This window comes from Myotis myotis, unplaced genomic scaffold (genome assembly GCF_014108235.1).
Source record: "Myotis myotis isolate mMyoMyo1 unplaced genomic scaffold, mMyoMyo1.p scaffold_m19_p_2, whole genome shotgun sequence".
In the NCBI taxonomy this organism is placed as follows: domain Eukaryota; kingdom Metazoa; phylum Chordata; class Mammalia; order Chiroptera; family Vespertilionidae; genus Myotis; species Myotis myotis.
In genome coordinates, this window is record NW_023416324.1 from 7,748,900 (window position 1) to 7,764,372 (window position 15,473).

At 61.7% G+C, this 15,473-nt stretch overlaps 1 protein-coding gene across 6 annotated transcripts in view; it reads left to right on the forward strand.

The window, feature by feature from the left end:
- PLEKHM2 (pleckstrin homology and RUN domain containing M2) overlaps positions 1 to 14,274 on the forward strand; it is a 35,477-nt gene extending 21,203 nt beyond the window's left edge. For 2 of the 6 annotated variants that reach the window (XM_036348185.1, XM_036348187.1), the window contains 18 exons: positions 141 to 240; positions 722 to 881; positions 1,634 to 1,820; positions 3,508 to 3,567; positions 6,520 to 6,760; positions 7,126 to 7,314; positions 7,411 to 8,256; positions 8,745 to 8,814; positions 8,938 to 9,028; positions 9,305 to 9,369; positions 9,698 to 9,786; positions 10,358 to 10,490; positions 10,620 to 10,810; positions 11,184 to 11,249; positions 11,976 to 12,135; positions 12,430 to 12,609; positions 12,688 to 12,804; positions 13,272 to 14,274. In XM_036348185.1, the coding sequence (XP_036204078.1) occupies positions 141 to 240; positions 722 to 881; positions 1,634 to 1,820; positions 3,508 to 3,567; positions 6,520 to 6,760; positions 7,126 to 7,314; positions 7,411 to 8,256; positions 8,745 to 8,814; positions 8,938 to 9,028; positions 9,305 to 9,369; positions 9,698 to 9,786; positions 10,358 to 10,490; positions 10,620 to 10,810; positions 11,184 to 11,249; positions 11,976 to 12,135; positions 12,430 to 12,609; positions 12,688 to 12,804; positions 13,272 to 13,406 (3,080 nt within the window). In that variant the 3' untranslated portion in view covers positions 13,407 to 14,274. The remainder of the gene's footprint in view (positions 1 to 140; positions 241 to 721; positions 882 to 1,633; positions 1,821 to 3,507; positions 3,568 to 6,519; positions 6,761 to 7,125; positions 7,315 to 7,410; positions 8,257 to 8,744; positions 8,815 to 8,937; positions 9,029 to 9,304; positions 9,370 to 9,697; positions 9,787 to 10,357; positions 10,491 to 10,619; positions 10,811 to 11,183; positions 11,250 to 11,975; positions 12,136 to 12,429; positions 12,610 to 12,687; positions 12,805 to 13,271) is intronic. The other 4 variants (XM_036348186.1, XM_036348188.1, XM_036348184.1 and 1 more) reach the window with 3 other exon arrangements.
- The last annotated feature ends 1,199 nt before the right edge of the window (positions 14,275 to 15,473 follow it).

The following is a 15,473-nucleotide window of genomic DNA, read 5'->3' on the forward strand; positions in this document are numbered from 1 at the left end:
TCGTGGCCCTCCAGGAGGAGGCGAGGCTGTTGGCGTGCGTGGTCCCCTCCCCAGCGCGGTCTCTCCTCCCTGCCCAGGCCTGGCACACGCACTGCGCCCTGGCAGACCTTCCTCCCAGTGACTCCTGCCCTTGTTTGCAGGCCGGGCCTGGCTGTACCTGGCCCTCAACGAGAACTCCCTGGAGAGCTACCTGCGGCTGTTCCAGGAGAACCTGGGCCTGCTGCACAAGTACTACGTCAAGTGAGTGCGCGGTCTGTCCCCGCAGCCCCCGAGCTGCCCTGGCGCCTCGTCCCACAGGCTCTTGCCACATGCAGACACCGTGGTATGCCCCCTCAGAGGCCCGGCCTGGCACTGCCTGCTGAGGACACGTCAGTGCCGGCCACAGGGCCCTCCGAGCCCGGCCTGTGCGGCTGGTGCCAGGAGCTCAGGGCTCCGGCTGGGCTCCTGTGTTTGGTGCTCTGCCCCCGCCTGATCCTCTCCCCGGGCCTCAGACCAGACTAGAATGTGCAACCTTTGCTGGGGTCGCTGCAGGATCCGAGTATTTATAGCAGCTGCTGTGAGCCAGCTGGGCCTTACGCCACAGGCCCCGGATCTGAAGACACTGGCGGGAACTTGCCGTGTGGCCCAAACCCAGCAGGAGAGGCTGGGAAGGGGTGGGTGAAGCTGCCTCCAGCCAGGTGCCCTCAGGGAGAGGGGTGTCACATGTCGCATTTCAACACAGCGGGCTTGTTGGCGAGGGAGGGCGAGCTGGACCCCAGCCCAGCACCACCACCGTCCCCTCCGTGCCTCACAGGAATGCCCTGGTCTGCAGCCACGACCACCTGACTCTCTTCCTGACCTTGGTGTCTGGGCTGGAGTTCATCCGCTTCGACCTGGACCTGGTGAGACCCCGTGGCTCTCCCCGCTCTCGGGGCAGAGGAGTGGGTGGGTGGGCACGTGGTGTCCATTCTGGGGAGTCTCCAGGTGTGACCGGGCCTGAGCCACTCTGTGTTTATGCAGGTGAGGGCGGGTCAGGGTCGGCACTTGGGAGTGAGAGGAAGGGTGTGATTCTCTCTTGGCCTGAGGCCAGATATCCTGGTTTGGCTGACTCCTTCCATCTCTGTTCCTCCTGGGAGAAGAGCCACGCTGCCTGGATGGTTAGGACATGAGTGTTTGAGGGGGACAAGGCCAACGCACCCCTATGCCTCCTGGGGTCCTGGAATTGCCACCGGCTCTGGCTCTCAGCCTCTCTCCTACATTCACACACTAGAGACGTTCAGTGCCGGCCCAGATCGAGCTGAAGGGGCCCATGGCACCTCGGACGCAGCTGCCCCGTCCGAATCCAATCCCCTTCCTGGGTCCCTGCCCGGTCGGCACAGACTGAAGAGGAGGAGGAATTAGGGGAAACGAGCAATTCGAACAGTGAGAGGTCAGAGACGGACTAGAAGGCCTCGCTGGTCCTGTCCTCTCTGTGGGCCTTGGGTCCGGCTCTCAGCGCCACACCCATCGCATCACTCGTTAGCAGCTCGTTTCTGCAGTTAGTGCCTTAAGCCCGTTGGTTTCCCAGAGAAACGCTAGCACGGGGGAGGGTGTGACAGGCAGGCCCGTGGCTCTCGAACCCGGCCCCAGACCTGTCTTTCTCCTCTCGCCTCAGGACGCCCCCTACTTAGACCTGGCCCCCTACATGCCCGACTACTACAAGCCTCAGCACCTGCTGGACTTCGAGGACCGCCTTCCCAGCTCGGCCCACGGCTCCGACAGCCTGTCCCTCAACTCCTTCAACTCGGTCACCTCCACCAACCTGGAGTGGGACGACAGTGCGATCGCCCCGTCCAGTGAGGGTAGGTGGCCGGGCAGACAGGAGCCAGGCCTCCGCGCTAAAACCGATTCGAGAGCCCCTTGTGCCCGGGCAGGGCGGCGTCTCTCTCGGCTCCTCCTGGTCCCTAGTCCTGGTCCAGTGGCTGAAGTGAAAGTCAAACAGGGTCAGCGTCTCTCAGGTCCTCGTTTCTTCCAAGCCCCTGTGGAAGCAAAGAAAGTGACTCTGGAGACAAAAAGTGAAACAGTCTTGGGACGGATCTTGGGGGTGTGAGACACTTTTCTAGAAGGCTGTAGCCCCAGGCCCGGGCAGTTTTCCGAGTGAGGAGGGATTAGCGTGTGACCAGGAGACTTCCTCTCATCGCAGGGGTGAGGGCGCCCACCCCAGATTTTAGGCAGAAAGAGGCTAAGGAACCACTGGAAAGAGAAGAAAGCCAGGTGGATGCAAAGCTTAGGGGAAACCTGCCAGCATTTCTCATGAGTCCCTCCCGCACTTGTTAGTGTGTCCGCGAGGACTGCACCCATCGCATCAGAGGCTGAAACAGAAGGTCATCGCATCTGGGGGTCATTGTGATGTCTTGATCCAAAAGCTTTACCGAAACAGCCTGGCTCCTTCCAAGCCTTGGGCCTCTGTGTTCATGCATTTTTTATTTTATTTTATTTTATTTTATTTTATTTTATTTTATTTTATTTATTTTATTTTATTTTATTTTATTTTATTTTATTTTATTTTATTTTATTTTATTTTTAATATATTTTATTGATCTTTCACAGAGAGGAAGGGAGAGAGATAGAGAGCCAGAAACATTGATGAGAGAGAAACATCCATCAGCCGCCTCCTGCACATCTCCCACTGGGGATGTGCCCGCAACCCAGGTACATGCCCTTGACCGGAGTTGAACCCGGGACCTCTCAGTCCGCAGGCCGACGCTCTATCCACTGAGCCAAACCAGTTTCGGCTATTTATTTATTTTTAAAAAGTATATTTTTACTGATTTCAGAGAGGAAGGGAGAGAGAGATAAAAACAACAGTGATGAGAGAGACGCATTGCCCCTCACTGGGGATCGAGCCCGCAACCCGGGCATGTGCCCTGACCATGGATTGAACCGTGACCTCCTGGTTCATAGCTCAATGCTCAACCACTGAGCCCCGCTGGCTGGGCTGTGTTCATTTATAAAACTGGCTGGGGGATCCAAGCCCACATTCAGCCCCTGGGACTCCCTAGAATTGCATCAGCATTGAGGCCTTGACCTTTTTCTTTATTTCTAATTGTGCCATGAGCCATGCGTGCCAGGGAGAGGGCAGCTACTGGCTGACTTGCTGTTAGCAAGACTTGCATTGCTCCTTGTACAAGTGGACGGAGGGTAGGGCTCACAGGCTGCCTCAGAGAAGGCAGAGGGGCGCCCCAAAGGAGCAGCCCCCCTTGTCTCAGCTGCTGGTGCGGAGGGAAGGAAGGCTCAGGATAGAAAAGACGGTCAGGAGCACGTGGGCCCCCCTTCTCTGCTGGAACCAGGTTCCCGGCCCCCGACGTCTTCCCCCCTGGTCAGAGGCCACTGGGGTCCGAGTAAGTCCCCTGAGGTTGGCTGTGAGATAAAATGTAGAAAGTCTAACTTTTCCTCTTGTGGTCTCCCATGTCCCCGCCCTGTTGCCCCCACCCGCCCTGTCCTTCCACTTCCTGTTTCTAATGGTCAGTTTTGTCCCCGTTTTTGTAGATTATGATTTTGGAGATGTGTTTCCAGCAGTGCCGTCTGTACCCAGCACAGACTGGGAAGGTGGGCAGAGTCCGCTCTTACCCTCGTTTCCATGCCAAGCTTGCTGCATGACTCAAAATCAGCTCGATACTTACAATAATCATGTCAGTGATCGTACTAAAGCCCAGCCTGGTGTCCTGATAGATGGAATTCTGCAGGAGGAGAGCTCCACCTCTAGCCCCAGGCCAATGCCTCTTCCCAAGGCAGGACTCCTGCCTGCGGGCTGGGCCGTGGCCTTGTGGAGTCACGTGACTGCTTCAGGGACACACAGATGGTGCCACTCCATGCACCGGATGTGCCTGGGGAACTGCTGGCCTTGGGCACGCACTGGGGCCTGACCCCGCGAGTGCAGATTCGTTCTAGAGAGAGATGCCGTGGAGCGTGTGGGTTGTAAATTCCTGTAGGTCAGACGCATTCCTGTGTCAGAAGCATCAAGAAGCAAAGGCAGAGGCTTGATTCCTTCAGTCCGTTCTTAATGGCTCCCTCTCGGACATTTCTGAAGGAGATTGAGGGAAATTGCCCACATACCATACAGATGAACCTTCCGCTGGAGAGATTCTCTGAAATTTCAAGGCAGATTAAAATACACTCACTCAGCCCACCCTCCCACCGTGTCCACTAGGTGGCAGTAATCCTCAGGCGTTTTCCGGCTGGGCGGGGAGGGGGCCCCACTTCTGGGCTTGTGAGAATTCGTGAAGCTATTCTTTACGTTCAGTTCCGTGATTGCTCAGAGCACAGGGCATGTTCCTGACGTTAACTCATCCTCTTTAAATCTGAGGCCATAACCAGGCCCCGTGTTAGAGACCCCTTGCCCTGTGGGTCACTTCCATCCAGGGTGGGGTGGGGGCAGCCTCTGAAGGGGAGGGACAGGCGCCCTCCCACTGCTCCGGAGCTGGCCCCTTGTTATGAGAGCCGTGATCCCTGAGTAATGGATGACAGATGACCTTTGCCCCAGTCACGTGCGGATGAAACCGCTGAAGTCCGAGGGAAATAAGATGGCACTGGGAACAGGAAATCCCGCCACCTGGCCAGGAGCGTAGCCTCAGAGTCCCACCTCGCAGCTAAGAGTAGTGTGAAGTCCAGAATTCCATCCTGACAGCACCTGTCCTCTCAGCCTCTCTCCCCGCAGCAGGCGCGCTGGGCATCGACATTTCCCCTCTGGTTCTAACCGCTAACCCTCCTGACCCGCTACTTGTTGCCTGTTGCAATGCTTGACGAGCAGGGCCCTGCAGAGCGCCCTGTGGGCCCCGGGGTGGGGACTGGGCGGCTGTCCCATGGTCCTTGGCTCATTTACAGGATTGGAGGTACCCCAGCCTTGACACCCACCACGTCCGGTGGTCTGCTCACTCACCTCTCGGGCTCCTCCCAGGAGCAGCTGCAGGTCCCCAGGCCTGGGCTTTGCAGGAACCTTCTCTGAGACCGAAGGGCAAGGTTTTCTGCGTTGAGAACTAGGGCGCTGTGGTCCCAGGACGTCAGGAGAAACTCTCATCTATTGCTGGTGGTTTTGGGGTTTTTAATATATTTTTACTGATTTCATGGATGGGGAGAGAAACATCAATGGTGAAAGAGAATCACTGATCAGCTTTCTCCTGCACACCCCCTACTGGGGATCAAGCCACAACCCAGGCATGTGCCCTGACCGTGAATCCAACCGTGACCTCCTGGTTCATGGGTCAATGCTCAACCATTGAGCCACACCTGCCAGGCTATTGCTGGTGTTTTTTTCTGGCAGGGCTGGCAATTGCTTTTAGCTGCCTCCTTTGCCCTTATATTAAAAGACAATGTACTTTTTGAAAAATACGGATGGCGTGCTATGTCAGCAGGCAGCTGCCAGCGGTCCCGAGAACCACTAGGAAGCTGACGGCCGCCAGGCCCTTCGGGTGAGGCTGAGGGTGGGCAGCATGCTTGCCCGTCTCCGGGGCAGATAATGGCCAGTAAGAGGTGTACAAGTTGTACAAGGTGGCTAATGGAGCGTGAACGGCCTGTGTCCCTGCCATTAACCTTCACCCAGGCTGTTCCCCCAGCCAGGCCTCGGCCTCTGCTTGGGCAGCTCCCATCTGCCACCAGATAAATGTCCCGTGTGCTTTTCCTCTCTGTCCTGTTCTGGTGACCCGGATGGATTGGGGCGGGGGGGAGGGGGGGTAGACCAGGTCCACTCTGGAGGGGCAGCAGCGTCCCCACCCGTCTTCTCCCCGGGGTGGAGGTGGGTGACAGTGGACCCGTATGCAAGCTGAGGCTGGAATGAAAGGGAGTTCTCAGCACCCCCCTTACAGGGGCCCCCGGTCCTGCCCCTGGAGCATGTGGGTCGTCAGGGAGAGAGGCAGCCACTGAAGGGCCCACGAGGCATCTGTGGGGGCAGCCACGCAGCCCATGTTTCTTGTCCCCTTCACATCTCCTCCCTCCTGTGCTCTGGCTCCTTCTCTCTGCCCTTCCCCCTGCTCCTCACCCCTCAGCCTTTGGCCTTCACTCTTCACTCTGCACCCTCATGGTCTCTGATCTCTGTCCTCTCTTTTGTTCCTTCTTATCTGCCTCTGTGGGGACCCTCAGAGGACTTGGGGTATCTCAGTCCTCCCAGTGCCTTGTGGCGCTGAAGAGGCTGCAGGCACCCCTCTAGCCTCCGCTGAGGGAGGGTTAGACTGAGAGGCGTGCGGCCCGCTCCTCTGTGGGCACCGAGGTCACTACCCGGGGGCTTCAGCTTGGAGCTCTTACCTCCAATTTGGCCACGTTGCCGTGGCTCTCAAGGGCTCCTGCTTCTGGTGATGGTGGTGGTGGTGATGGTGGTCCCTCTAAGTTGCCCTGAAAGCACAGATCCCGTGTCCTGTTGGGTCTGGGTTTCTACGCTTGAAATGGGGCCACCCCATCAGATTTCCCTGGGAGGAACTCGCCCGCCCTCCGCATGAGGAAAGGCTGCTTTGGGGGCCCCAGAGGGTGTCTGACGGGCGGTGTCCTGCTTGCTGCTCTTCCTCCTCGCAGATGGGGACCTCACAGACACCGTCAGTGGGCCCCGCTCCACTGCCTCCGACCTGACCAGCAGCAAGGCTTCCACCAAGAGTCCCACCCAGCGCCACAACCCCTTCAATGAGGAGCAGGCAGAGGCCATCTCCTCCTCCGACACCACCCCTGTGCACACCGCCTCTCAGGGGAGGGAGCCGCACCCCTCGGAGCTGCTGGACGCCGGCACGGAGCTCGAGGTCATCAGGTCAGCGGGGAGGGGGTGAGCATCACTCTTCAGTCCAGGCAGGCAGCTGGGTGTCTTCCTGGAGGCGAAGTACCCCCTCTTCCCTTGCTGGTGCCTTGAGCAAGAGGAATAGCAGGCCCGGAAGACAGAGGCACTGGCTGGTCCGAGTCCAGAGCAGCCTGAGCCGCTCAGACCCAGGGTCCCTTAGCCAGACCCACGCAGCCAACATGGGACCGAAAAGTGGGTGCCAGGAGTTTGAACCCAAAGACTTTGAGTCCATTTCTGGTTGAATTGTCCGTGATGGGAAGTGAGGCCAGCGCAGGGGCCATGGCCCATGTCCTAAGGGAAGGGCTGAGTAGAGGGACTGTTGGCCTGACCAACCATGGCCTGTTGTTCCCTAGAACGCAGCTAGCTGCACTGCAGGACCTGCTCAGGGGCCTCTGGCTGCTGCCATCTGTGCCTCCTCGGGCTGGTCCCTGCCTCTGCCAGCCATGGGGGAGACCTCAGGGGCCCAGCCGCTGCTGCCCCCAGCCAGGACCCTGCACCCAGCACTGCCCGGGACCACTGAAGCTCTGGCCATGCCCTCAGAGGTCACACACCCAGGATCACCTCTTTTGGCCCCACCCATCCATGTCCCTGCGTGCCTGGTGCTCAGAGGCTAATTTCTCCCCTCGCCTCTCTCCCAGGGTCACTAAGAAAAAGAAAACTGGCAAGAAGAAGAAGACCAGATCAGATGAGGAAGCCAGTCCCCTTCGCCCAGCCTCCGCCCAGCACACGGGTGCCAGGAGGGGGGATGGCGACAGCCGGGTCAGCAGCCCAGGCCTTGGGCGGGGCTCACCAGACACCACCTTGGCTTCCCCCCAGGAGAAGGGAGAGGGGCCCAGCAGCGCTGCTGAGAGCAGCGAGCGCTCAGAGCCCAGCCAGATGGGCCTGCTCATCCCTGAAATGAAGGACACCTCTATGGAGCGCGTGGGGCAGCCCCTGAGTAAAGTCATCGACCAGCTCAACGGGCAGCTGGACCCGCGCACCTGGTGCTCCCACGTCGAGCCCCCAGACCAGCCCTTTCGGACCGGCTCTCCGGGGGACACCCCGGAGAGACCGCCGTTTTGTGACTTTAGTGAGGGGCTTCCAGCCCCAATGGACTTCTACCGCTTTACCGTCGAGAGTCCAAGCACTGTTGCATCAGGTGGCGGCCACCATGACCCTGCAGGGCCTAGCCAACCGCTGCATGTTCCTGGTGGCCCTGCGGCTGCTGGCCAAGAAGAAGAGGGAGGAGGAGGAGGAGAGGGAGAGGCGCCTCCGCCTCTAGGGGCCACCCTGGGGGAGGCTCAGGAGCCAGAGGCCCAGGCACCGGAGACCCAGGTGCCCCCTGTCAAGGAGGGGCCTGGGCCTGAGCCAGAGTCTGGGACCCAGGAGGCTCTTTGTCAGCTCAAGCGAGACCAGCCCAGCCCATGTCTGAGCAGCGCCGAGGACTCTGGGGTGGAGGAGGGGCAGGGGAGCCCTTCTGAGATGTCCCACTCGGCTGAGTTCAGGTGAGCAAGGCTGTGTGTGCTGGTGAGAGACACTCCCAGTCCTTGAAGCAGGGGCCCTGGGGTCTGTCCTTCCAATAAACTAATAAGCATAACTCCCAGGAGACCCAACCTGGGCTGGGAGGTAGGAGGGGTATGGTCCTCCCCTCCTTCATTTGGCTCCTGGTTGGGGACAGAGCCACGACAGCTGCACCGCCTCTGGGGGCACCGCCTCTGGGGGCACCACCTCTGGGTGCCTCTACGACCTCTGATACCTACACCACCTCTGGGTGCCTATATGCCCTCTGGGTGCCTATAAGCCCTTTTGGTACCTACACCACCTGTGGGTGCCTCTACGCCCTGTTGGTACCTGCACCGCCTCTGGGTGCCTATGTGCCCTCTGGGTGCCTGTGCCAACTCTGTACATGTGTCTCCTCTCTGTGCCTGTTTCACCGCTCTTGCCCCTGCCCCAGCCTGACACCGCGCCCGCCCCACACTTGTTCCTCTCACAGAGTAGACAACAATCACTTACTCCTGCTGATGATCCATGTGTTTCGAGAAAACGAAGAGCAGCTCTTCAAAGTAAGTCCCAGCACAGCCCGGGCAGGGCGAGGTGGGCCACCGAGCAGTCAGAAGGGGAGGCGCGCTGCCCGGGGCTGGCAGGCAGGACCCACCGTGCCTGACCGGTTTCTGCTTCACCCGCAGATGATCCGGATGAGCACGGGGCACATGGAGGGCACCCTGCAGCTGCTGTACGTGCTGCTCACAGACTGCTATGTCTACCTGCTCCGGAAAGGTGCCTGCCGCCCCCTTCCCCAAGCCCCCCACACCCCGGGTGTCCCTCAGCTGCCTGGCGTGTGGCGATGAAAATACACACCACAGGAGGTGTTGCCAGCAGGCCCAGCAGCCCCAAGACATGAGCCCGGGCCTCCTCGCCATCCACACCCATGTCATCATTTCAGATCCCGGGGCCAGGCGGGACTCCTGGAGAGAGGGGCCAGGTCTTAGAAGACGGGCAGGGGCGGGAAGAGAGGCTGCTGTGGGTAATGAGCATTGGCATTTCCTCTCTCAGGGGCCACAGAGAAGCCATACCTGGTGGAAGAGGCTGTTTCGTACAACGAGCTTGACTACGTGTCGGTGAGTCCAGGCTCTGCAGCTGCTGTTTGCTGTAGGCCCAGCCAGACACAGAGCAGAGCACGCCCCTGCCTCAGCCCCGGGGTTGGGCGCCAGCTCCTCTCTCCGAGCAGCTTCTGTCCATGGTGCTGGGGGTAGGAGCCGAGCTTGAGGGTGCCTCTCCGTCCGTCCCTCCCTAACTCGGGCCAGGGTCCCAGGCCTCCGGAGCTTTACCTTGTGGCGACCCCAGGGTGCGCGTCCTCCCCGCCCCCCAGCCTGGCCCTCAGTCTGGCTGTGGCTGCTCTTCTGGCAGCGGCCAGGCCCGTGTGCATGGGAGTGTGGTCTCTGGCAGGTGGGCCTGGACCAGCAGGCGGTGAGGCTGGTGTGCACCAACCGCAGGAAGCAGTTTCTGCTGGACACGGCCGACGCGGCTCTGGCTGAGTGAGTGACACCCGCCCTCCGCGGAGCTGGAGGATCGGCCTCGGCCACTGCGGTGGCCCTGCCCTGGACTCCCGCCCTCGGGCAGAGGGTGGGAAGTGGCATAGGAAGAAGTGGGGACAGAGGTATATTCCCTCTGGACCCTGCAGTCTGGTCAGAGAGGCAAGGAAATAGACAGACATGCCGACTGGTTGATTCGTGGTCAACCCAAGCGACTGCAGAGAGGAAGGGGTGGCATGAGTTTCAGCAGGAAGAAAGCATAGCCTGGCTGCTGGGCCGTGGCGCCCCAGGCCTCCACACGGAGCCTGCATGTAGCCAGATGGCACTGGTTTTCCAGTCCTGCTGCAGCCCCTGCCAGTCTCCCCTCGCTGTCAGAACCCAAGGCCCCTTGGCCATTGGGAATGGGTAGGGCCTTTTCTAAGTCGCCACTGGGTGACCGTGGCCTGCAGTCCCATCACTGCCCTGCCCGCTGCCCTGAGCTCTGGTTCCAGCCAGGTCCCTCCCCCAAGTGTCTGTGAGCCCGGCCGGGTGGGGCGGCACGTGCCTCTGACGGCAAACCCCACTCCCCATGCAGGTTCTTCTTGGCTTCTTTGAAGTCGGCCATGATCAAAGGCTGTCGGGAACCCCCGTACCCCAGCATCCTGACCGATGCCACCATGGAGAAGCTGGCACTGGCCAAGTTCGTGGCCCAGGAATCTAAGTGTGAGGTAAGAAGCTGGGGAGGCGGGGGCAGGGGCCGAGGGCCTGGGCCTGGGGCGTGTCCTTGCTCTCAGTGGCCCCCCTGGTGCTGGCCGGGACCTCACCGCTGTCTACTGCCCCTCCCACCCCCGCCCCAGGCAGCTGCTGTGACTGTGCGCTTCTACGGGCTGGTGCACTGGGAGGACCCCACTGACGAGTCCCTGGGCCCCGTCCCCTGCCACTGCTCACCCCCCGAGGGCGCCATCACCAAGGAGGGCATGCTGCATTACAAGGCGGGCACCTCCTACCTGGGCAAGGAGCTCTGGAAGACCTGCTTCGTGGTGCTCAGGTGGGAGCCTTCACAGCAAGTCACTGAAGGGAACCGAGGGGGAAACTCCCTCCCCACAGGGCTTAGGAGGAGACATACCTAGGATATTAGAGCTTCTCTGTAAAGCCAGCCTCCTGGGGGCCACCCCGGGCTCCCACCCCGGCCACCCCAAAGCAGCCCGCCTGGAAGGCTGCAGGCAAAGACCTGGGCAGGGCTGCCCCGAGCTCCCAGGTTGCTGCCCCTCTGCAGTCCTTTACCCTCCCTGCCACAGAAGACAGCCCCCTGCTCCTTGGCCTCGGGTTCAAGGCTCCAGCCTGTGGGAGTCCCCGGGATCTGGGCTCCACCTGGTCCCGAGCTGGGACAGGCCTCAGCCCTGCCACGTGTGTCCCTGCAGCAACGGGATCCTCTACCAGTACCCCGACCGCACCGACGTCATCCCCCTGCTCTCGGTGAACATGGGGTGAGTGTCCTGGTGACAGGGCTGGGGAGGTGGGGTCTGGCATCGCGGCCTGAAGGTCAAGGCTCTGGCTGAGCTTGGGGCCCGCACTCCTATTCTCCCTGAGACAGCTCCTGGCTCTCCCTCTTGTCAGCTTCGCCTGCCCCTCACCGCACTGCATCCAGCGCCCTGACCCTGTGCCCTGGGTCCTGCTGAGCTCTGAGGACTGCTGGACCCAGGGAGGGGGAAGGGAAAGCTCCTCTCAGGGAAGCAAGAGCTTCTTGCCAGGAAAGGGTCTGATAGGGGAGGCAGTCGCCTGGCCTGATAGGGGGCAGTCCCTAGGCTCACAGGGGGACAGTCCCTTCCCTGGGAAGCGCCTGCCCTGCTGTGGAAGATGGACGCACACATACTTGGAGGAAGCGTCAGCCCTGACGGAACATGAGGATGTGCCCTGATTCTGAGAGGCCAGAGCTAAGCTGATTCTCACCCCTCACCTGGCCATGTTTAGGTTCTAGAATCTAGAAGGGTCTTTGATTATGGACATAAACGGCGTTACACAGGATGGAGTGGGGCTGCCCAGCAGCTCTCAGCCTCTCCTGAGAGCCAGAGGGGTCTGGACTTCTTCCGGTGTCCTCCGCCCTGGGACTGGGCCGGCCCTGTACCCACAGGCCTTGAGCCACACCCAGGGGCTCCCACCCCGAGCCACCCCTGCCTCCTCGCTCCCGTTTCACCCCTCCTCCTCTGGCCCAGGGGGGAGCAGTGCGGTGGCTGTCGGAGGTCCAACACCACGGATCGGCCCCACGCCTTCCAGGTCATCCTTGCTGACCGGCCCTGCCTGGAGCTGAGCGCTGAGAGCGAGGCTGAGATGGCCGACTGGATGCAACACCTCTGCCAGGCCGTGTCCAAAGGGGTGAGCTGCTCCTGCCTCCACCGTTCACCTGGCCTCCCGACCCCGCTCCGTGTCCCTTCCCTAAACCCACACCAGTCATGGAGCAACCTGCGGGGACCAAGACAGGTTCCTCCAGGGACAGCCCAGGAGCAGGCCCTGGAACTCTCATGGTCACCCCACCCCCACCTATAGCCCTGAGTGGGCGGAGCCTGCCTGACTTCCGGAGGCAGGGCTAAGGGCTGGCTGGGCCCCTGGATGGAGAGACCGGCTGCAGGAGCTCCAGCTTGCTTCCTGCCCCTCTGCCAATGCCCTCAGGTCATCCCCCAGGGGGTGCCTCCCAGCCCCTGCATCCCCTGCTGCCTGGTGATCACCGATGACCGCCTTTTCACCTGCCACGAGGATTGCCAGACCAGCTTCTTCCGCTCCCTGGGCACAGCCGCGCTGGCCGACATCAGCGCTGTCTCCACGGAACCGGGCAGGGAGTACTGTGTCTTGGTGAGTCCGGTGGGGGATGCTGGAGGCAGGCCCTGCCGCAGGAGCCCTGTGTCGGCTGACCGGCCCCGCTCTCCCCAGGAGTTCTCCCGGGACGGCCAGCAGCCCCTCCCGCCCTGGGTCGTCTACCTGAGCTGCACATCTGAGCTGGACCGGTTCCTGTCTGCACTGAACTCTGGGTGGAGAACCATCTACCAGGTACCCAGCTGGCCGGGGCCCTGCGGCGCGAGCCGTTTCCTACAGAGAGGAGCCTTGCCTGGCACAGACCAAGGCAGGGGTTGGGGGCCTGGGGGCAGCACCGGACCTGTAGCTCTGGGACAGACATGAACATTAGGACCAAAGGGCAACCCTGACTCCCAAGGAGTCTGAGACTTGGGGCCACCCAGGGCCTTGTTGGTTCCAATAGAATAGCGCGAATTGAGTGCTGAAGTAGGGCTGAGGCCGAGCTGTTCCAGGTAAGCAGGACACTCAGGTGTGCAGCCAGCTAGAGCGCAGGGCCTGCCAGGCGGGCGCCCACCAAGAGCCAGGCCTGCCCCGGAAGGAGGCTCGGGGCCATCACCTGGTCTCAGCTTCAGCCCCACCTTGAAGGGCAGAATTCAGGGGACGGACGAGGCCGCCCTGGTGCGGGGGCTCCGTGCCCTCACGTTCCCTGCCGCCCGACACAGGTGGACCTCCCCCACAAGGCCATCCAGGAGGCCTCCCACAAGAAGTTCGAGGACGCCCTGAGCCTCATCCACAGCGCGTGGCAGCGCAGCGACAGCCTCTGCCGCGGCAGAGCCTCCCGGGACCCCTGGTGCTGAGGCGGAGCTGGCCGGTGTCCTGGTGGGCAGGACGGGGAGGCGCGCGGGGCACACACGGTCACCACGGCGGCGGCGCGCTGCGTGGGGGCCGGGCCTCCCCCGTTCCACAGCCCACTTCCACCCCGGGCGGCAGAACCAGCGGGCGGGGCTGAGATAGGGTCTGTCCCTCCCTGTGACCCAGAGCGGGTGCGGAACACCCTGGGCACCCTGCCCAGCAGGTGGGCACTGGGAATGCCAGGGGCAGAGGTCTGAGCCCTATGGGCTCTGTAGTTGCACAGCCTCCTCCCAGGGCCACGCCTCAGCCACGCCATCTCTTTAGGATGGCGATGGGAATAATACCGACCCTGAGGGAGCAGAAGGATGGGGGGGGGGGTCCCCTCTTCCTCTCCATCCCGGGCAGATGCTCAGGCCGCCCTGGGGCCCGGAGTGTCTGGCCATCCTGTTCATTTTTGAACATATACCCGGCCGTGCAGGGAAGCGCAGCACTGAGGTCTTCGTGCATGTCATCTCCTCACTAACCCGTCCCACGCGCACTGCTGCCTGCCTTCCAGGGCGGGGCCGGGGAGGACTGGCCTCCCTGGCTGCCAGGAGGCCCTGCATGTCCGTGGGCCCCTGCTCTTGCCTCTCCCTGAACCTGGCAGTGCCGTGGACCCAGGAATCAGGCTGTGTCCTTGCACCGGGAGCAGAGGGGAGGGAGGCGGGCATGGAGCGGGGCAGAGCCCACCAGCCTGGGGTCCACGTTGGAGCCTCCTGACTGTCCTGCTTGGCTAGAGCCAGGCCCTTCCCAAGAGCTTGTCAAGGGCCCTCTCGGGGAAGGAGTCGGGTCTGGGTTTTGTTTTTTAAAATAAAATAGATGTTATATTGCCAAGACGTGTCACTGGCCCTTTTTGACCAGGATGGGGTGGGGGACCTCCAATCCCTCTCCTCAGGCCCCTCGACCCTCGTTCTTCATTCCACAATGTTCCATCAGCCGCCGGTGCCAACACTGGAACCAGAGTCCCTGCGCCCTGGGGCACTCGAGTCTGGAGGAGCCCAGGCCTGGGAGTTCCACGGCCTGACCTTTGCCCTCCCTCCCGTTTCCTGCAGGGGCCGGGGTGGGGTGGCCCCAGTCCTAGGCAGGTCTCCACTACCGGAAAGACACTCCTGCCTCCTGGCCTCCCAGCCGTGGGGGTAGATGCCAGCCACTCGGGTAAACCCGGGAGAGTTCCCGCTGTTCCCGAGGCCTCTTGTCGAGCTGCTGCCCCAGGGGCTGGCTGGAGGATGCCAAGCCTACCAGGCTGGGGAGCCGTTCGCCACTGCCACCTCCAGGGCCTCACACACCGGAGGAAAGGGGTAGACTCCGGAGGGGGTGGGTGTGGCCGCCCCCGAGGCAGGGTTCCAGGCAGGGCGGCTCTGCCTCTGGTTTTGACACTGACACCAGCGCCTAGGGTGATACAGGGTGGCCCTGGCAGGAGAGAACTGCTCTGAGGGCAGAGGTCAAGGTGAGCAGCCTGGCGCCTGGCAGCAGTGTGGGGGGGCGGGGGGGGGGGCGGGTTCCTTCTCACCAGGCACAAAGGGCCATTTCCTGCAGGGGCTCCTCCAGAAGCCACAACCCAGGAGGGGCTCCCACTGGGAGGAGGGTAGGGCTGAGGGACAAGTCCCTACCAGGTAAGCGGCCGAAGCCACTGGTCACTCCTGGAGGTCTCCTACCCAGCAGGGGGGATGTGGACCACCTTTTATTAGATGCTTTTCACACATCGCTGACCCTCCAGAGAAGCTCTGCCGTGGGTATGGACGCCCCCCTTTTACAAACGGAGAGCTGAAGCTCAGGGGAAGTGACCATTCTAGCACAGCTGGGAGTCCAGGTCAGTCCCTCCTCTGCCCTCCCTGAAGGTGGGACCGCAGACTGTGGGAGCCAGACTGGAAGGCCGGGGAGGGGCCCTCACACGGGGCAGGGGTAGGAGTGGGGCTGTGACTGAGTTGCCCGGCAGACTGTGGCCAGGAGCCCCCGGGGCAGTTCCCCATGCCCAGGGCTCTGAGCTGCAGCCGGACTGGCTAAGCCTAAGGTGGGGCAGAAGCACCAGCCCT